The following is a 22666-nucleotide window of genomic DNA, read 5'->3' on the forward strand; positions in this document are numbered from 1 at the left end:
TTGGTTGGTTAAATATTACAAATTTTCACGTATTTATTAAAGTAAAGGATATCTGGAAAATAAAGAAGAAAAACAAAGATAATATTTTCAATCCGATTAGTTAGTCAATAATAAAATTTGCACACCGAGTGGCAAGGGGGAGAGTGATATTAATGTTGATAATGTGTTGCGTTTTATGTGTTTATTGATAAAACATATGAGTAAATACATATCTTATCTATATTTAAAATCTATGTATATTTATTAATTCTGAAAAATTTTTATTAATTATATTATACATATATGTCTATATGAATATATGTATATATATTTATTGTGAAATTATATGAATATATGGGTCAACATTAATTTACTATTAATAAATAATATGTAAATTTAGTAGGAACTAAAGTGCATTTAGTATTATATGATTGTTTTATGTAATAAATCGTATTCTAATTGGACAATATTAAATGCGTCTATTCAATCGGTAATGTAGATAGTTTACGGTTGGTTTTATCTAGCTCTATCTACTGGATAAGATGATAAGTATTATTATCTGGTGCAGAGTATATTATTCCTTTTTTTTTATGTGGTATGTATGTATCTAAATCTTAAACGAAAAACATATCGACAGATGGCTTACGAGCATGTTATGATTAATAAATTCCAGTTAAATTCGTTGAATATATGAAAAAGGAAATAATAATAAGAGTAATAAAATCGTTTGCATATTAATGAAAAAGGTTATAATTATTAATTAATTAATTAGAAATTGTTATTTTTTGATAGGAAATATATTTTGTGCATCGAGGGAAATAGCAATCGAAACATGGCGTTTGTTTCTTTAGTGAGATCCGAAATTACTTTTCTTAAGGTCGTAATACTTTAATAGTACTTTAGCTATTATTGAGAAAGATACGACGCATTTATTACAAACTTTCCGAATGTTATAACGAAATATCACCATTATTATTTGAATCTATAGTTATGTTTTATTAATAATACGAAAATTGTAAAGAATGAAGAAAAATATTGTTATTTGTGTCTTATGGGATGTGGACTGCATTTAAAATATTGGAATATCCAAAATGACGTCTCGCAGTTATACTAAATCTTACAGTCGCAAGGTCAGTAGTGTGACACCTGGAAGCATTCAATTTGACAAACTTTTTCGAGAAAATAGTAACAGACCTTCTGCTGCCAAGTCAGCAGGTACTGTTGGAAAATGGGGTATAACATCTTTTACATCTATCAGAAGCACGAATATCAATGGTATGTATTTTTTACTTTCGTATTACTTTTATTATATTTCTTTGCATGATTAAAATATTCAATGATTCAACAAACAATTATACTTAATTATATAAGGAATAATTTGTATTCGTGTATTTTTGTGTCTCAAACATTTGTTATGAAATTATTAATCTGTAAGTTTCTTCCATTCTTTCGTTATGACTCATTCAGAGTATATCTGGGTTTTCTTTTTTTAGTTTATCTTTATTATTCTTTTTACCTATAAAAATGAGTTATTTTATATGATATAATTTTATTCGTATATATGCAAGATATTAATACTAAGCATGCATCATATTGTCGTATTTAAAGAGTATAGCATTCAAGAATTTATTTATTTATATATATATATATATATATATATGTATGTATGTATGTATGTATGTATGTATGTATGTATTTATGTATGTATGCATATATTTTATACATTTTAAATGTGCAAATTGAATATTATATTCTGCTTATATACATAGGATTATAAATTCTTTTTAAAATACAATAATTTTGGTTATAATGTATAATTAGTATTGATTATATTTTTTGCAATTTAAATAATACAAATATTAATTACATATAGTAAAAAGAATTGTATATATGAATTATATTTTTTTTATTCATATATAGGAAGAAGAGATAATATTCACAATTCATTTGGTGCAAAAAGGATGAAAATTGATTATAGTAACCAGAATGCACGTGTGAGTTCTGGAAAAGATCCTTTTTCATTTGAAATTGATCCAGCTAGTAAAACAGAAACTACGCAGGCAGTTGCAAAGCCGAAGAAATTTTTTAAAAGTAGAAATGTACCACCGGTAGTAGAAGAATCTCGTCAAGATGTGGCAATATACAAACAAGTACCTGATTCTCAATATAGTAGAGCACGCACTCAAAAGCAGCCTCAACAGTCCCTGCCAAAACAGCCCTTACCAAAACCAATGCATACTCCTGCAAAAAAAGTATCAGAGATTATAGATAATACTGGAAATGAAATATCAAATAGAGAAGAAGGAAAGCCTCCCATTGTCTTAAGAATATGTAAGGGTACTGCAAGATTAGTATGTGGAGATGTACAGAATAATCAGGATCCAGAGCCAGAAACTTATAGAATTTCTACACCTCTTACTAGTCCCACTAAGATAGATATTGAACGTAAAAGTAACATAGAACCATCAATCAAAACAGATCTTAAAACAACTCGTTCTCAACAACCTATTGTATCTACAGTATCAATACCATTAGAAAATTCTGATATGCGACGAACGACGCGTAGTCGTGCAAAAAATTTACATCTGGATATAACAGGCTCTTCTGCTGTTACTACAGCGTCAACTACTTCAAATGCACATAGTTCTGGACTCTCCTTAACTCTTAGAAAATCTGTTACAGATTTTTCCAATAACACTCTTATATCCCATTATGATATTGTTAAGACTGATTGTAGTTCAACTTATCCATGTAAACCAACAATAGAACCTTTAATTGGACGAGACCAACCACTGCCAACTACGACTCAAGAACTTATCGATATTCTTTCGAGTGATGCAGATCCTATGCAAACAAGACCAATGATCTTAAATGTCCCTGAAGTTGAAGATAACTCTGAGATTACTTCGGACGAGGTTCAACATTGTTCTATAGATTTACCTACAAACGAAGTGATACCTGAAACTAATAGACAACTAGAAAAAGAAACAGAAGCAGAAATAGAACAAGAATTAGAACCAGAAGCTGAAACTGAGGCGGAACTAGATCCTGAAGCAGAATTGGAATCATCTGCTCATGTAGCTGATTCTGAAACTGCAGCAGCTAAGACATTAGTTGATCAGGATTGGTTTTCAGGTAGCGATGATAGCGAAGGTGTGAGTGGCAATGTTGAAAATGAAATGCCCCTGCATGTAACAAGTACAGTTTCAGAATCGCAAACTTTAAATACTCCTGCAACTAATGCACCATCTAAGCCTGTTACTAAGAAAGGTAGCATTTTTAAAAGTCGTTCAACAGGAACAACAAATGGAAATAAAAGACGTGCATTGTATAAACACAAGTGGTGCGATAGTGATAAAGAATCTAGTACAACAGATGCACCTAATATTGGAAATGTTATTCCTACTACAGCTTCAGGATCACACAGTACCGTTGGATCTGAAGCATATGCAGGAGAATTTGAGCCTTCTCAACTTACAAGAGTTGTGACTTATCCTGAAACTGATGTTGACTTTACAGATGATTCAGAAGCTGTTACGAGTGTTCGTTGTTGCAGAAAAGTTAAAGGTGTAAGTATATATTATATAAATATTTAAAATCACACACATTATATCAAGATAATAAAACTTATTGGTATTAAGATTTATTGATGATGATAAAATAATTTTTTAGTTTTACACTGTAGTAAAAAATGTGAAAAAGGCCCATCAAATTCAAGAAAGTGGAGAATTTCAGGAGTTTAATGATGACGTTGAATATATATTAGATACTTTAAGAGAAAATAATCCAAATGCTACACGTTGCCTTTCAGCTATACGCTTAGCAAGCAAATGCATGGCTCCAGCCTTTCGTATGCATGTACGTGCTCATGGAACTGTTGCCAAATTCTTTAAAGCACTACACGATGCCACTAAAGATCAAGTATGTTTCTTATTTACTATTTTAATATCTTAAAAAACGCATAAATTTTAATATTATTTTGTGTTGCGATTAGAGTCTTGGTCTGTGTACAGCGACTGTAATGTTTGTGTTAAGTCAAGACCGTTTAGCGATGGATTTAGATCGAGATTGCTTAGAACTAATGTTAAGTTTATTAGAATCTGATGCCAGTCATAAAGATGCGCTTGACGATTGTGGCCTTAGTAGGGCTGAATTATTAAAAAATAAGGAAAAAGTACGACAGTTGTGTGCTGATATTCAAGCTCAAGGGCATGCTAAACATCTAAATTTGGATAACATTACTGTAAGTAATTTATACGGTACTATTATTAATCTATATTAATTTTAAATCAAAATGAAACATATTAAAATTGATTTATCTGTGTAGGTTGGACAATTAGCTATGGAGACACTTCTCAGTCTTACATCTAAACGTGCAGGAGAGTGGTTTAAAGAAGAACTCAGAGAATTAGGAGGCTTAGAGCATATTATAAAAACAATCAGGGAGTGTCACCGTCATATTAATGTGCATGATGTTACAAGAGTTCGTTGGACAGAACCATTATTAGATAAATTACGTAAAGTTGACAGATGTTTACGTGTATTAGAAAACGTAAGGACCACCCTATCTATTATAAAGTATAATGCGAATTATACTGTTATTTAATTTGATGTATTTTATATTATTAATAATGTATATTATATTTATAATTAGGTTACACATATGAATGAAGAGAATCAAGTATATTTGTTGAAATATGGCGATGGTGTATTAGTAAGTACTTTAGCAAGTCTTTATTACCTATGTAGACAAGAGATTCCCATTTATCCGACTACAGATACAAGTGATAAGAGCTCAACTGGTGCTGTTGTCAGAGAGTGTCTTTTTGCTATTATCAAAGTTCTCATAAACCTCACTCATCGATTCAATAGACAATGTAAGCTTATTGAATTTTCTATAATTTTCATTTTCTAGTATAATGAGATTGATTTATTTATTGTTATAATTATATTTACTTTTTTGTAGCTTCTGGAAGCAAATTAGTGGGATCTCAAAGTGGTGTAGTTGATTGTAGTTTATACCTTTTATTACGCGTGCCAGAATCGCTACCGGAAGAAAAAAGATTTGATATGATGATGTTGGCATTAATTCTTTTAATAAATTTAGTAGAGCAATGTGATGATAATAAACAACTTCTTATTGAGTCAAAGGCTCCTCCATCTACAGAAAATATTTTTGATGGTATGTGTTCTGTATAAACACTATAGGAATATATATTATTTAAATATATTTGTTTACCAAATATATAAAATAATATTTGTCAATGAAATTGTTTTTATAGCTGAAGAAAGTGGTGTAGAGTCTTTGATAGATCTCTTTTATAAACAAGAGGAATTGGCACGAGCTGAAGAACAAAAAACTGATGCAATTTTGGATGGTAAAAAAGATTCAGAGCAAACAGAAACGGTATCAACAACAACAAAATCCCAAGAAGAATTTATCGAAGAAACTGTTACCAAATGTTCGTACATGTATTTCTTAATGGTATACACAATATACTTATATAAATTTAAAAATTATATTATATAATTCTTTTCTTTAGTATTGCAAAAGGCTGGACGCCATATGGAACATACTTTAATAGGTGCATATGTTGTTCTCTTACTTGGATACTTAATAATGGATAACAAGGTAAAAATTACTTGATTTATACTTCATTACAGATATAGTACATTAACAAAAGTAGATTACAGAATAAGATAAGATATTGTCATGTTAAGGTACTATGATATCTTTCAGGATTACGAGTCACTGGTACGTAGTAGACTCCCAGATAACAACTTTTCCACAATGGTATCTGTACTTCAAAAATTTTTCAATTTTATGAATTTAACAGCATCGGTAATTATTACCTATTATTTCATTGTATATATTATATTTAATAATATCATTTATCACTAATTTAAAACATTCTGTTTATTTTTCTATTTGATAACAGAATGAAGTAAGTAGTTGTGGAATAGCAGCTACTGAAAAGGTGATTAAGTTCCTAAAAATGTCGGATGTTAGAACTGAAGAAGAAAGAAATGAACTACCATTACCAGCACTGGAAGACCCCAATATGATGCTTGATTTGACTTCTTGATTAATATATTATGCACATATTGACACCATTTTCTGTTTTCCTGGCATACAAAACGAGCCAAAGTTATCTATGTCTGAGAAAGAAATCCCTGTTACTTCATAGATTGGATACCTGTTTCGTATTAATCGTGTGTTGCGTGTATGGGTGTGCGTATGCGCGCGTCGTGTGTGCGTGCGTTTATATATTATATATATATATATATATGTGTGTGTGCATACACATACATATACATACACACAACACATACATACATCAATATATATATTTATTCATTTACATAATTTATTACCTTATGTTTCATTATTTTTCATGTGACTTGCTTTTTATTCATAGAATTTTAGATTTTAAGCTTTAGTTGTTACTTAAATATGGAGATAAAAGAATGCAAATCGTAGTAATTGATCTTGTAATTATAAAAACGTACCTCTCTACATGAGTATCAATTGGATATAATTCTGAATTTGCTCATAAATGATTAAAAAGAATGATCAATAATATTGTGAACATTATCATATATAGAGTGTAGTTTATTTGCTGTATAGTAATAGATGAATTTATCTTTGTACAATCATTTAAAAGTTACATAAATGTGTTTTCAAACTTGTTAAGTAATTGATAATGTTGGGTTTCAAATGACCCTTCAATATTCAAAATAGTGTTACGTAAGCTTATTTTAATATTAAAATTATAATTAACTATAAGCCTTGTAAATGTACATTTATAAATTATAATTGTATCTTACATTCAATGGTTTATTTTATTTTTGTTATGTATATCATTTTATGTTACAATAATTACGATCATTAATGCCTGCAATTAGAAAAATCGATTATAATTATAGCAATGTTACATTGAAAGGTATAATGAGTTTACGATTACTTAAAATATAACAATTATTTTTTAGATTCAACAATTTCGATTACGATTGTTTTTATGGAAAGTATTCACGCGTAATCGCGCGGTGATACTCGACTAGAGTCGAGAGCGATCGGATCGACTCAGAGCGTTCGGCTAATCATCGGTAACGTTGTGCGCAATCGTACGACGTTTCATGCGGCATTTCGTACGCGCTTGCGCGCTCAATGCGTTGTATTCGCGTTCGCGCTCGCGCTCGCGAGTCGCGGCACGCGATCGGCGCGCACACAACGTCGCGCGACGTGTGTCGTGTGTGTCCAACGTGTAGGATTGCGTTTCGACTCATCCTGTCCTTTATTTTGTTGTTTCCCTCCTTCATTCTCCCTCTCTTCTTGTTTTTTCTTTTATTTTTCCACTTTAACAATTCGTACGATTCTTTTGATTTGTTCCTCTTGGATCCTATCTCCACCCACACCGGAAATTCGCTCTCCCCACGGACGTTCTCTCGCGGCGCTATTCGAAAGTGTTTTTCTTTTTTATTAATTATCTTGTGCCGACGCACACGTGTTTGTGTGCCCAGTATCTCTTTCTTTCTTTCTCTTTTTTATACTTACATACGTGTTTTTATTTCTCTATTTTTCTTTTTTCTTTCTTTTTTTTGCCTTTCTCTCTTGCTCTCTACACGTACAAGTAAATGTTATCTCTATCTTCGTGAGAGAGAAGGCACTCATGGGTTTCAGTCGCGCTATTGGAATGCACTTAATCCGGTCGAGGCCTCTTACGATGTGACAGGTATTCCACCTGATAACACGATTTCATCTACGACGTTCCACGTAAGGAGCATCTCTCTTTCTCTTTTCTCTCTCTCTCTCTCTCTCTATCTCTATCTCTATCTCTCTATCATTCTTTCAATTTTAACAATTACATATGTTTATCGTATCTTTGATGTTTTTCTTTGATGGTCTCCTAATTTTTTGACGTGTTTATTAGCCGACCATATAAATCGACCTTCCCCTCGTTGTTTTGACCCATAGTGATAGAACTCTATGGGTGTCGAGTCGTGAGTGCGTATCGGTTCGAATACAATTTAAAAAAAATTTTATCGACCATAGGATTTTTGATATTCTTTTCTATTGCAAATATTTTCATCAGTTTGTTAAAAGATCGAAGGGTATTAATATAGATCATCGATTTTACAAATATTTTTCTAGATCGTTTTATGCTATTTGTGACACTATGGTAGGAATTTTGATTTCTAAAAATATTAATAAATTTTGAAATTTGTTTAATTTTGTTTAAATTTTGAAATGCGTTTTCTCCTTAATGTCTCGAGTAATATTGTACATAATTTAGGAAGAAAAGGAATAAAAAAGAAGAAAGTATTAATAATGGATACATTCATTAACTCGTTACATATCTCCCTTTTTTTTTCTTTTCTTTTTGAGTACATTAATGTTTCATAACTTGCAATCTAACATTAAAAGTTTTCTATAATAATGTAAAATCCATTGAAGAATTACGTTTAAAGTAAACATTTTTATTTTGTTGAAACAAAGATTTTTTAACAATACATGTAAGTATAACGTTATATTGTTAAGAAAATTGACTTAAATGTTTAGACACAATATTTTTTCGAGAATTGATAGTCTTTTTTTCGATTTTGATAGCTTGAGATTGATCAATATTTTGACACGTCGACGATCCTGCTAATACATTGATACGATATATTCATAATATCGTTATCATAATTTATCAACATTCAACAAGTACTTATACTCTTTCTTGATTTTCTATGTGAAAAGTATATATTGACATACATGCGTATATAATATTTTTTATTTAACCGATATGAGATAAATATGTCGTATCTTATATTACGAGAGTTGGCTTTAGACTTTCTTATAATTAAATAAAAAGCAAATAGCTTATAGCATTAAAACGTTACGTATTTTTATTCAGTCCCATTTTTATACTCCATTGATCGATAATTATTGTATCGTGCAGAGAATCAGAGAAAACCACTTGTTGATGAGTTTTACGTAATTTTTATAATTTTCTTAATACTCGGATAATTTTATTATACGTTTAGAAAAGATAAAACAATATCGCTCTTATTTCTAAATACGCAGCAAGTATAACTCGATCCTACTCTGATTATGATTGTAAGAGAAAAAATATGAGCTAAAGAAAGAGAGAGAAAGAAGAGAAGGCAAGTTAAACTTGCACGTGGAACGTAGATACCGGACGTAATTCGCTCAAGCGGTTCATCCACCTTAGTGTTTCAGGGTTGATACGCTCATAACGACTAGAATCTACCTGAGAGTCATGCTATTATGGACATCAGCAGCGGTAGTAACGGTAGCGGCACCAGTAGCAGCCACAGCAATGGTGGTCCTGTGACGATTACCGACGTTGGCAACAATAAAAATTGCCAACTAGCTAAACAACAACACGTTAATAACGGACGTTTACAAAGCGTACGAAAAATGAGCATTATGCCCGAGGAAGAGGATGGTTCAGACGACCTCGATCCGGATGTCGTTAAAAGTGCCCAGCAACAGCAACAGCAACAGCAACAATATCATCATCATCATCTTCATCATCATCATCATCAAAATCAACATAATCACCTTACTCATGGTCATCATCGAGAGTCGCAGCAAGACGTCGATTCAGATTCGCCGTGCGAGGAGAGGGGTCGGCTATTGAGTTCCGCTGGCTCTTCCAGGAAGGCCAGGATCAGCCAAGCCGGCAAGATTCTGACTGGATACGATCCCGAATTCAGATTAGGTTCTAGCGGACATAGCGGCAGTACCGACAGTGTCCACGACAAGTCCCAAATAAGGCTTCATCAATCAAGACCGATTATGTAATACATCCCGATTTAGTATTTTTTTTTTAACTTAAACTTCTTGACTATTAATAATTTCATTTTTTTCTTCAAAAAAGTATTTCAGATAAATCATCATTAAAGTGATACGAATTTATCATTATTTGTTTTTGAATTCGAGAAAGTGTTTTGCTTATAATGATATAATACTACAATCCAATAGGAAATTACTCGATCGGAAATCAATATTTTTTATGTAGATCGAGTGAAGAAGGAAAATCAGGACGAAGCAGTCGTGGGATCGATCATCACGTTGCTCGTCATCATCGTTACCCCAGTATGCGTTCGTTGAAATCAAACGCCACAATGGACGAACACCATCATCATTACCATCAACATCAACCACCAGCTGCCAGCTGGGCTTCGATCGTTTTCTCCGATGCCAACGGCCAGGTTGGTCGTCCATTCACCGATTCCGTCTCCATACGCTCTCTAGCATCGATCGGCATGGGCTCTTCTGATGGACGGAAGCTCACAATACGTAGAGTTCCCACTTCGCCGTCGGAGCTCCTTAACTTGGTACATCCGCCGCCGTAAGTGAACACATTACCTACGATCCTCCAGCTATCCTAGCATCTTCGTGAGATTTTCGATATGAATCAAGATCTATTTTCTTTTCTACGATAGCTCAATAAAGTCATTCATTTACCAAATCGATTAACTCCACAAAAGAAAAAGTAGAGAAAATTGATAAAGTAATATTGAATAGCCATAAAAATTTTTCTCATTTAGTAGTGTTAAGCCTTATTATTAAGGGACGTTTATTATAAATATAAAAAGATAAGTATTTTTAAAAAATTCGATAAGTGAAGTTAATCACTTTGATCTGTGAACGGCTTAATTAAAACTCCGAGTGATTCGAGTGATTCTAGGAGTGTAATCTCAACTTTTCTATTTAACAATTGTTCCGGTAATCATGACAGTGCATTAAGTTACAAAATTGAAAAGAATATTAATTTTTTAATTTATCTTATATAACTATTATTTATGTTATAAAATAAATCATATAATTTATTTTGTAACCTATTGTTAGTCACTGTCATAATAATTGGCACAATACTATAAGTGCATGCGAGAATTCGATATGTGACTATATATTTTATTATGCAGTTTTAGAATTTAATTTCCACAAAATAAAAAAAAATGTTAACGTGGTTTGATAAAAGCTTTGGAAGAGTTTCAGAAAGTTGCGGAGTTAATTTGAATATTGGAAAAAGTGCATACAGTTCTTTCTTTTAACCTGCTGACACTAATCCTCGGTGTTCTTTTTTTAATAGCTTATACAAACTAATATTTTAATTTTAATGCATTTTAACACAAACATGAGATCTTTATAATGCATGTCGTTTATTGCTCTTAACACGTGGTCTTTGTTCAGTTGAATGTTTCAAAATAAATAATTCTTTTTTATTTAAATTCATTTGTAACACTTCAAATCTGACTTTCTCATTGTCAGATAAAATACGGAATCGAGATTCGTATGAAAATTGAAGCATGTCATGTTCGAGATCGCTAATAACCTATCTTGATTATATGGTTCATGGTCCATGAAAAAGACGTCTTTATCATACAAATGTCACATGTTCTACTGTTTTTCCTCCTTCTTTTTAATGGAGCATCCATATACTGTCACGCTTACGAAGCATTGAGTTAAACGCCATAGCTAATGTTCTTAATTTAGTGCATGTTTCTGTTTAAGTTTAAATGATTATCTATTCCAAACAAATATTATGTTTCTTCCAAAAAATCATACGTAAATAATATTTTAAAAATAATTTTTTAGAGCGCCTATGCGCACAAAATAATGTTATATAAATTTTTTTACTAGTAACAAAAAGATGATCTTGAACGATTATCCAATGATGCTGATAAAATCATTTGTTTTGTTTGTTCATTTATTAGCAATTGATGGTTTTATGATAAATTATGCAACTTATGAATCAATAAGAATGTATAAGAATGTATCCTATCTTCAAAGATAGGATGTAAAAGTCAAAAGAAAAGACGTTAACACCAATTTATTATACAAATACAAGAGGAGTAAAAAAGGAAAAAATAAGGAGAACGAGAGAAGTGCGAATGTCACGAGTATTTTCGCGGCCACTCGTTAACGTACCGAATAAACATTACTGAAGGCAGTTGGCATAAAAATAAGATCACTTTTTGATTCGTATGTCAGTTTAAAATTGGAATCTCTAAGCAACGTGTGTGCTTAGCGCGATTCCGTACTCGTACATCTTCGACACGTCATTATACGATTCTCTTTGAAAGTTTTCTGTATTTCGTTAGTTACTTCTTGTTATGTGTTTACTTAAGAATTATGATTTAAACTTCGAATGTATTTACATAAGCACATATACATATTAACTTTCACATTTGTCACTCTGTTACGCTGAAAGAAAATTGCAGTTAAAGTAAAGAATATAGCGATTAATGAATGTTTATTGCACGCGCCAAGGAAGAGAAACGCAATAAACGTCGCGTTACGTTTATTATGAGATAAAAGAGTATAAAGAACGATTGAAAGAAAAAGACAGAAAAATCTTGTTCTCTTTTGAGATAATTAAAAATTAAGATTACAAATTCTGTTGTGAGCTTATCTTACATTTAATGTTAATTAGAAATTCAGCGAGAACGAAAAAGAGAAAGAAAGATAGAGAAAGATAGATGAGGTGTACTTCTGAACTACTAGTGAAGCGTGGTCTCGTCATCCAGGGACTGCAATTCCGCTGTATTGTCCCAGAGACGTAAGTGGATAATAGGTGTACAATGTAAGCCCCGTACTTTTGTTGTAAGTAGGTGTACATTGTTGTAGCTGTCCTGCTTCTTTCATTGTAACTGATGGTACGCTATTTAAAGCGGTGTCATGTTTTTCCTTTTCAAATTCTTTTTACTTATGTTGACGACTATTGCTGTCTATTTTTTCTTTTTACAAGAAAGATCCAAAGAACTTCCTACGTCCGCTTGTGTAGGCATAGAGGTATTGAAAGAATTTTCAATTCTTCGTTGTAAGATTGATGAGTTGCTCGTTAGAAATGTATATACTTACTTAACACTTATGGAATATTTTTACGTTTCATATCGACAATACATGATTAATTAATGTACTTATTTATGTTATTATATGCACGTTCACGTATGAAATTATTTCTAGATGCATGCTCATCATCCCACGATAAGTATGAATTGTCGATTATAAAACATATGTGTTCGAGATAGTGTATGTATACTCAAGTGTGCTACATGTAGATGTATAGATTCATCAATGTTATATACATCTAAAACAGTTTCTCTTTAAGTGTATATGATCATCGTATGAGTCCTCGTTCATCGTTTAAGCTCCGACATTCCGCGCCCGTTCACGCTTACAATCAATATTATAAATAATAATCAATCGAGAGAGGGCTCATAAAAAAGCAAAAAAAAACTCTGACAAATTTTTATTCACACTTCTAACACTTATTGTTAGATAATCCGATCTAGGTATATCGAGTGACAAGGTCATAGGACGGAACGCGTTTCTCTACTTAATTGATTCTACTCGATCTACTTACCCTTTAACAAGGCTTTCCTCTTCACACGAGAAATTCCTCTTGAGTGAGAGGGAGAGAGATAGAAAAACAAACTCGTTTACGTTGCGAACTTTTCGACCTACGAAATTTTTAAATCTTTCATTCCTTACCACAAAACTATTCTTTATTTGTCTCAAATGATTTGCGTAATTCGATAAAAATCATTATTTTTCAATTAATTATTAATACAAAATATATGATATATTATTTAAAAGTTAACATTATAATATATATATATATATATATATATATATATATATATATAGACACGTATAATATTAGATATGATTATAATAATAAAAAAAGATCAATCTTCATCCAATTTGTACATACACATACAAATGATATCATTATTTTAAAATTAATTTGAAGATTTAATTTCAATTTGTATGTTAGATATATAATATATAATGCGAACTATGAATCATATGCAAGCTAATTATAATTCGAACATTGTGGTATATTAGCTTCTCTCCTTTGAATAGTGATATTACATCCTTAATTCTAGGATTATTGTAAACAGGAAACGAGTTTTTGAATACGAAAGAAATCGAAGGAATGATTGTTACTCGCATGTCGCATGTTAATCCGGAACGTATTTAATGACATCTGCCTGGCTTGTAACCTCATATTCTCACGCAAATCAATTTTATTCTTACACGGTACACCTACTTACTAATAATAATAGTAATATTGTAATACCGAATCAATTAAAGCTTGCAAGTAAGAACAAGAATAAACAAATAAATAAATGATGAACGAATGAACAAGTAAATGAAAGAATGAATGAGTGTGCAATAGTTCATCTTTTTTATCATTACAATGAACATCGAAAAAGAAAAAGATTTACAAAGCCAAACAATTACCTTGTCCTGGATTTGAAACTTACGATTAAATGACGACACTGCAATTATATTATTAGTCAAGAAAATATTGATCATGAAAAATATTATGCGAGAGACCTTTTCCTAAAATAATGAAAAGCACATGTCGATATATTACATATAATTCTACGTACTTTGCATTTACCTGATCCTATTTATTGTCAACATTGACTCGAAACTGTCACGTTCGTTTGTGCAGTTCCATTGAAGATGATCTATCCACTTGTACAAGTTACGATGATGGCGATGGCGACGATCCTGGAGATTATCGACAACCCAGAAGACCACATTGGGCTAATAAAGTTCAATTTGTCCTTGCTTGTATCGGATATTCGGTTGGCCTAGGAAATGTTTGGAGGTTTCCTTATTTGTGCTACAAAAGTGGTGGTGGTGAGTATATATTATATTTTGTAAATAAATATATATCAATTGTATATTACTATACTATAATATAATTAAAATATATATTTTAAATATATGTTATGCATAGATACTTTTTATTTCTTATGTTTTTATTATTATTTTACTATATTTTTTATTATATACTATAGTATGGTAATAAATATTCTATAGTATATTAAAATAAAAGAAAATTAACAAATAAACTAAAAATAAATAAATAAATAAAATACATACACACGCATTAAATCCAAATATTACACTTATCTTGTGTAAAAACCTTTTAGTAGATTATCGTTACGTCTTTTAAAAGATCCAAAAACAGATTCGCCTACGTCAAATAAACTCTCCTTGTGTCGTCACGTATCTTTCGTGATTAGAGTCATAGCGATAAAAGAAAGATGCGTTTATTTATTTGTCGCATCATCAATTGTGCTAAATACGTCACCTGAACATCTGAGATCTCTTCAAGGCACCGTAAGTTTTACGTATTTCTTAGAATCATTATCCTCTTTTTGTTTTTGGTTTAAAATTTTTGTATCTACTTTTCAAAGATAACAAATCTAAAGAACATAAGACGCTACCAAAGGGATTACGAGATACGTACGTTGAGAGATTAGAATTGCAAAAAATTGTGTCAAAGTAAACGGATGAGATGAAAATCGAGTATAATTTTTTAACCTGACGCAAAAATGATTATTCTTTTTATTCCTTATCTATTCAAGGTGAAGATTACGTCTTAACACGAGTATAGGTAGTAACATTTAAAAATAATATTTTATTTTGGAGTTTTTTGTAAGTCAATCGTTGCTTGAAAATATGAATGAATCCAACCAACTTCGCAGATTGTACTTTTTATTCATTATCTCTCGAGCATTCCACGGTTCCGGGCAATTAAACGGAGTTCCATTCCACGTTCATGAGTAACGCAACATTATATCTGAAGTATACACGTATTATTACACGCATACAAAGTATTATTACTAAATCTAATCGTATATATATGCACATTTCCTAATGTTACGACATCGAGAGTTAAAAAGCTGTTATAAAGGCAGTATTATTTGAATAGAGTGGGGTGGGATGCGGGTGTGGAGAGGATGTATGTACATATATAAAATGTGTTTTTATCATAGAACATGTTTTAAGTAAGACTTATGTTAGATGAAAATTCGAGGCCAAGGAATTTAAAACAAACCTGTTGTCATACATACTTGCGACACATTTGTACATAAGTAAAAATATATATATAGGTACTTCCAAATGCCCTTAACGTAACCGTGCACTTACGTGTATCTTGTTGCGGATAATTTTCAAAGTCTGAAAGACCACTCGGCCTCCGGACGCAGTGGCGCAATTCGTTCTCTCGGAACTTGATACATGACCTTGCTAGAACTCGGTTACATCGGAGGAACATACCACCGTAAATGATTTCAATGACACCGGTGGAAATAATCGGACCTAGAGTATAATTTTGTTCGAGTCTCTCATCATACATTCGAATTGAGAGAGACGTGCAACCGGAAAATGAGATCGAATGCCACAGACTGATTTGCATCGTAGAGGAACAATAACTTCCTCTCTTTTTCTCTCTCTCTGTTTTTTAAGCTCTCGGATGCTACGTTTAAAGAGGAATTAATCCAACATACGAGATTCAGTTTAGCAAATTTACGTGAAACGTTTACGTGATCTAAACTCTTACGCTTACAATTAGCGTCCTTCATTTGTGTTTATGAGCACTTTGACGAGTCATTTTCAATTCTCACGTTTATTTTATTGAAAAATTAGAATCAGAACATTTGGAATGATCCTAGAAAAAAGAAATGTTAGAAAATGATTTATTTCTAAAGTATTGCATTTATTTCTGGTAATTAATTTATTTCTTGGAATCGTGAGTTACATTCATCATGAAAAATGTATTTTCCACGAGATAACACTTTGAACATGCCTCTTCGTGATAAGGTTCGTTTACCATGGATAAATTTGTATAATTCTTTGAAAAAGCAATTCTCAATGATCTTACAAAATTTACATAAGATCTTTACGTTAGGTATATTATTAAAAAATCGTGCATATATATATAAACATACGCGTGCATAGACATAGGGTTTTTTAGAACGGATTAATTAAGCTTATCAATTATTTCGGTACACTCTAGACCAGTTCAACAAAACGACAATTGAGTTAATGAAAATTATTTAAATATTAATCAAATTACTGATAATTATACAAATGCTTAAGGAAGATCTTGTGATTTGAGAAAGCTTGCTAAATAATTAAAAAGTAATGAACTTTTAAGAAATATTTGTTTAAATATTAATAAACTTGTTGACAATTAATTGGTCGTTTAACACAGATTCTCGTGTTCTCGTCTCATCTCGTTTCATCGTCAACGACGGTAAGAACTAGTTCAAGTAATATTTCGTGAAAGAAATACATAATTAATAAATAATTAGTTTAAATATTAAATAAAAAATAGAGAATAAATTGGCTGTTTATGAAAAATCCACTTTTGATTTGGTAACAAATTATTAGAAAACGGTGAGAGAAAGAGAACTCAATTTAATGAACAAACGATAATAATGAATAATGTATAATGAATAATGAATAATTAATAATAATAAATAATTAATATAAAATTGTTTAAATATTAATTAAATATTCTTACGAGGCACGCGTTAAATCTGACTTGTTTACAATAGGATAACCACCAAGCTGTAAATGTCTCGGAGAAAAAAGTAAACATACATATAGAGATAGAGAAAAAAAATTAAATCATTTCAATATTCTTGAGTAAGTCGGTGACGATTGTTTACGGAAGTTTTTTTCGTTCGTAATAATACAAAGAACAGATTAGTGTTAACACTTTCTCCAACGAATTTATTCTTTTATCCCATAAATGTGCTTTTTATTATGTTTTATTATAAAACTTGATCGAGAGAGAGATAAACAACCAAGGTATCAACGAGTATTCACTAACATTTTCTATTTAATTTTCTATTTTTATAGTGAATTGTATTACTGCAAATTTTTCAAACAAATTTATTCCTTTGTAAAATCAAATTTATTATATTTTTGTACTAAAATTGTTTATTAGTTGAAAAAGCATTCACTGTATTTGTATTACTTTATAACAGCGTTATCCAATTTTTCTTACTATCAATGGTATAATCCGCGAATCATTTTTTCTTTTGCAAATCCTTTTGGAGGGCAAAAAAAATAGATCATTTACTGGATACCACGTGAAAAATTAGTGTAATCGTAAGTTTAAGAACATTATAACATCATAGCGCTGTTATAAGTTTTATATACAAAACACGTTCTTTTTCATTTTAATTATTTATTTAGTTTGGCATAAATGTTTATTTAAATCTTTATTAAAAGAATTTATTTACTTCACGGGCCGTCGGTTGGATAGCGCTGCTCTAGACTCTTCCTTTTCTGAATTAAATTGTAATCCGTAACAGTGATCATCGTTTATTACGAATAAAGAGTTATATCCAGTGACCTTGGAATTACCCACAATGCGACGATTAACGTAGAATAGCATTAAGTACGAGTTGCTTTAATGAAACTTTTAATAAATCCATCGTACAGATTTAATACTAGTTACCTGATTCTTAAGTTGACCAATGGAAAATCTTTTAGCGTTTGCTATAATAGATGTTACAATAGATGATACAACCGAGCTGAATCTTGTTAAGTTTTCCATAAATTAATTAAATGCGACAAATAGAAAATTGAATGTTTCATTAATTGTGAATAATATTCACTTTACAGGAGTATTTCTGGTACCTTACTTCCTAATACTTGTAGTTTGCGGAGTACCATTATTGTACATGGAATTAAGCATAGGACAATTTACAAGACGAGGGCCAATCGGTGCTCTTGGTCAAATATGTCCGCTTCTCAAAGGTAAGTTTGATAAAAATAATAACAAATAATTACGAAATACAATCGGATGTTGAATCGTCACAAGGAATTTAGAACGGTTATGAAAAACTTGACATTTGCTCTCAACGAAGTTTAATTCGTTAAAACGTGGACAAAGAATGAGTGTAAAAGCTGTCACATTAATTTGACCCAGCTAATTAACGATATTAATCTCGATTGAGGCTCGGTAATTTACTTACTTATCTAACAATAAGAATATTTTCACGTATTTGTTTTTTTGTGTGTTTGATTTCTATAGGGGCTGGACTGTCATCAGTGGTGATATCTTTTCTAATGTCGACCTATCACAATGTGATCATAGCATACGCAATATATTATTTTTTCGCTGCATTCAGAGCTCATCAACCATGGTCAGATTGTAATAATTCGTGGAACACAGCAGCTTGTTGGTTACCAGCCAATGGTATCGTCGATAATCGAACTAGGCTCAATGCATCAAAGACACCTTCCGAAGATTTTTTCGAGTAATTTCCGAGCAAACACGCGTAAATCTTTAATTAAAATGATTTCGCTTTTTTTTCTGTTGGAACGACGAATAAACATTTCTTTTTTTTTTTTTTTTTTAATTTGCAGTAACAAAGTTCTTCAGATAAGTAATGGTATTGAGGAACCTGGAGTACTGAGATGGGAACTGGTAGCTTGTCTGATAACAGCCTGGATCATGGTATACTTTTCGATTTGGAAATCAATCAAATCATCGGCACAAGTAAGGTACCTCACGGCAACACTTCCTTTTCTTCTAATTGTCGTCTTCCTTACACGCTCCCTCACCCTTGAAGGTGCCGACAAGGGTCTCCAATTTTTCTTTCATCCACGCTGGGAGCTACTTGGTGACGCGAAGGTATGGTCAAAAATAATAGGGTCTATAATAGAAAAATATGCTTTTTAAATTATTTTTATTTATACAATGAAAATAATTATCAATTTTTTCTTAATTACCGATTTTGAAAATTCGACTTTTCTTACATTTTGATGGAGTTCAACTTCGTTATCGTTAAATCGCTGTCATGTTATGAAATTATTTCACTTCAACGTTAAATGATTTATGTTTATTCTCATAATTTTAAGGTATGGGTCAATGCCGCAGCACAAATATTCAACTCTGTGGGTATTGCATTCGGTTCAATGATCTGCTTTGCAAGTTATAATAAATTTCATAATACTATTTTGGTGGACACTGTAGCGGTTTCATTGATAAATGCTTGTAGCAGTTTACTCGTTGGAATTTTCTCGTTCGCAACAATCGGAAACATTGCACGAGAACAAAACATGTCTGTCGAAGCAGTTCTCAGTGATGGTAAGTTTCGAAATTAACGAATTATCAATTACGTTATACAAATTCTTGTTGTGGTCGAAGAAAATGAATCAGGTTTAAGATTCAAAGGAGATGACGTAGATATTTTATTTAGTTCTTTTTTATACCTCTTTGAATACAATCGTTAGATTAACGTCAGTCTCCTAACATTTTATAGATAAATCATAATTTCCGTTCAAGGACCTGGCCTAGTATTCGTCATCTATCCGCAAGCTCTAGCCAAGATGCCAGCATCTCAACTGTGGGCCGTATTATTTTTCTTTATGATGGTCTGTCTTTCGTTGAACAGTCAGGTACATTAAAATTCTACCATTTTTCTCAACATTGATATCTAATTCCAAATGAATTTGATCATTTCTTTATTACCCATAGTTTGCTATAGTTGAAGTCGTAGTGACATCGATTCAAGACGGATTTCCAAATTGGGTTAAACGTCGTTTACTCTGCCACGAGATGTTGGTACTTGTGATATGCGTAGTCTCTTTTCTCTTTGGACTGCCCAACATCACACAGGTAATTATCGAAATTACACAGCGTCAATCCTCTTGTTTGCATAATATAATCAAATTAATCCTTTAATCGTTGCGTATTTTCCATTTTAGGGTGGTATTTATTTTTTCCAACTGATAGATCATTATGCTGCGTCTCTCTCGATAATGTTCTTAGCTTTCTTCGAAGTCATTGCCATATCCTGGTGTTATGGTGTTCGAAGATTATGTAATAATGTCAAGGAAATGACTGGGAGATTGCCTTCTATGTATTTTCGGTTTTGTTGGCTCGTGGCGGCACCACTTCTCATATTGGTAAGTAAACATTCAATCAGATTTATCATAATTTTTCCTTTTCATTCAATTTGATTTATTGATCATTTGTTCCTGTTTATATTTCAGGCTGTATGGGTCTTTAGTTTGATCGATTACGAACCACCCACTTATCGAAACGGTGAATACGAATATCCCTGGTGGGCAGAAGCTATCGGGTGGGGTATAGCATCACTTTCTTTGATTTGCATACCAGCTTTTGCTATCTATGTGTTTGTCAAATCCGAAGGCAATACTTTTTCCGAGGTATAATACAACATCTTACCTTATACATAGCTACTTTCAAAATTCTTCGAATTGTTAGATAAACGAAACGCATGCATTTATTTTGCTTCGATCTCACATTTATTTTTAGAAACTGAAGAACTCTATCAAGCCACACTTCGAAGCATGCAAACTTTGCGGACAGGAATATTGTACGGAACCCATGCACAATCTCGAGGAAGAAACTACGAAGGATCCTCAACAAGATATGATTAATCCAATTCAACTAAACACGAATTATCTTATCTCAAAGCCACAATTATGATATTCTGTAAACATATTTTTTTTTAAATCAATCTCATGAATCATCAAATTCACCATAATTGTTATATATATACATGTATATCACTCAATGATGATGCATAAATATTTTCGAGGAATGTTTATCGATCACACACGTTTCTACATTCTTATTAAAATGCATGCATGGTTCGAAAATGAACTATTAAAATCTTAGATCATCAATAATTCATTTCTGTTCTCTTTTCATCTTTTAAATCGGAGATATATACAATTGATTTTTTAGATAAACAAACGTAAACGAAATAAACAAGAAAAGAAAAATCGGTAAATTAATATCAAATGCAAATAATAAAAAGATCGCTTTTTGCAACCTTGATGACTTGCTTCAAGCAAAACTTGTTTCATTAGGAATAAAAATAAATAATACTTAATAAGATATTTTTGATATAGCAATTATCTACAATGTTACGACGTAAAACGACAGAAAAAGAAGAAAAAGAAAAAAGTAATAAATCATGAAAAGTAGTGATATCGTTGTCTAGAACGTGGCTGTAAACAGAAAAGAACAGCTTTTAATTAATGTCCACATTCCTTTTCTGTAAAATATAGTTTATACATCATGTAAAAATAAAATTCATTATGGTATCATTAAGATGGTCTAGTTTAGTACAAAGACACAACTTTAGGGAAATTGTCTAAGATAAAAAAATTGTTATAGTATAATTAAATACCATGCAATGCAGAAATGTCATTAATAAATAAATCTTTAATTATTATCGAATATGATTAACGTTTCTGTTTAAATGAAGAATACATAGCAAAGAAAGGAATGTTACCTAAAATTAAAAAAATAATTCGAATTTGACTAAAATTTTTATTCGTCACTTATTTATATGTATATCTAAAAAATGTTCAATAATCACTCATCAACATAATAAATTTAAAATCAAATTAGAAGGTTCAATGTGTCCCATAAACGAATAATGTAGATTTAAAAAAAATAAAATCATTAATAATTATGCAATTTTGTTATTTATGCGAAATTCCTTGTTTTATTGCAGTACCCGTAAAATCATTCGTTCGAAAAAATCCTAAACCTTTTAACTAATCTAAAACTTACAATTCGAATTCCTCATTTTCCTAAACATGAACAAAATACCCTTCATTATTATCAAGGTTGAGTTCGTCGAAGCCGTACATCAAAATTGTCTTTGTTTTCAGTTATCAACTACTGGATCATACAGTAAAAAAGCATAGATATTTAGGAAAATTTTAAATTTGTTTAGAAAATGAACAATTGTTCTTGAATTATTGCAAGCGCTAATTTAAAATTAGATTTGACATGATGAGGACGCTTATATAAGTTAGGTATTTTTTTCCGCGCGGATCGATGATCGATCCGTA

General features: G+C 31.3%; 2 protein-coding genes across 6 annotated transcripts; both read left to right on the forward strand.

The window, feature by feature from the left end:
* Positions 1 to 543: 543 nt before the first annotated feature.
* On the forward strand, positions 544 to 6813 carry wapl (cohesin release factor wings apart-like). Of its 2 annotated transcripts, none has more exons than XM_015332132.2 (12): positions 544 to 693; positions 772 to 1254; positions 1900 to 3548; positions 3652 to 3900; positions 3974 to 4222; positions 4307 to 4531; positions 4634 to 4856; positions 4946 to 5161; positions 5262 to 5441; positions 5523 to 5611; positions 5720 to 5821; positions 5919 to 6813. In XM_015332132.2, the coding sequence occupies exons 2-12, from the start codon at positions 1071 to 1073 to the stop codon at positions 6063 to 6065; spliced, it is 3513 nt and encodes a 1170-aa protein (XP_015187618.1). In that variant the 5' UTR covers positions 544 to 693; positions 772 to 1070; the 3' UTR covers positions 6066 to 6813. The 2 variants fall into 2 exon arrangements, with proteins under 2 accessions (XP_015187618.1, XP_015187617.1); XM_015332131.2 differs by having other exon boundaries at positions 585 to 693; positions 752 to 1254.
* Positions 6814 to 7188: 375 nt separating this feature from the next.
* Positions 7189 to 22281, forward strand: ine (solute carrier family 6 member inebriated). 4 transcript variants are annotated; one of them, XM_015332133.2, is made up of 13 exons: positions 7189 to 7753; positions 9198 to 9789; positions 10011 to 10343; positions 14466 to 14656; positions 18446 to 18580; positions 18858 to 19083; positions 19193 to 19460; positions 19688 to 19916; positions 20115 to 20227; positions 20307 to 20447; positions 20537 to 20737; positions 20825 to 21001; positions 21111 to 22281. In XM_015332133.2, the coding sequence occupies exons 2-13, from the start codon at positions 9254 to 9256 to the stop codon at positions 21282 to 21284; spliced, it is 2724 nt and encodes a 907-aa protein (XP_015187619.1). In that variant the 5' UTR covers positions 7189 to 7753; positions 9198 to 9253; the 3' UTR covers positions 21285 to 22281. The 4 variants fall into 4 exon arrangements, with proteins under 4 accessions (XP_015187619.1, XP_015187621.1, XP_015187620.1 ...); XM_015332135.2 differs by having other exon boundaries at positions 9206 to 9789; XM_015332134.2 differs by having other exon boundaries at positions 7189 to 7712.
* The last annotated feature ends 385 nt before the right edge of the window (positions 22282 to 22666 follow it).

This window comes from Polistes dominula, unplaced genomic scaffold (assembly GCF_049000335.1).
Source record: "Polistes dominula isolate Pdom_NZ unplaced genomic scaffold, Pdom_raw_medaka contig_624, whole genome shotgun sequence".
NCBI lineage: Eukaryota > Metazoa > Arthropoda > Insecta > Hymenoptera > Vespidae > Polistes > Polistes dominula.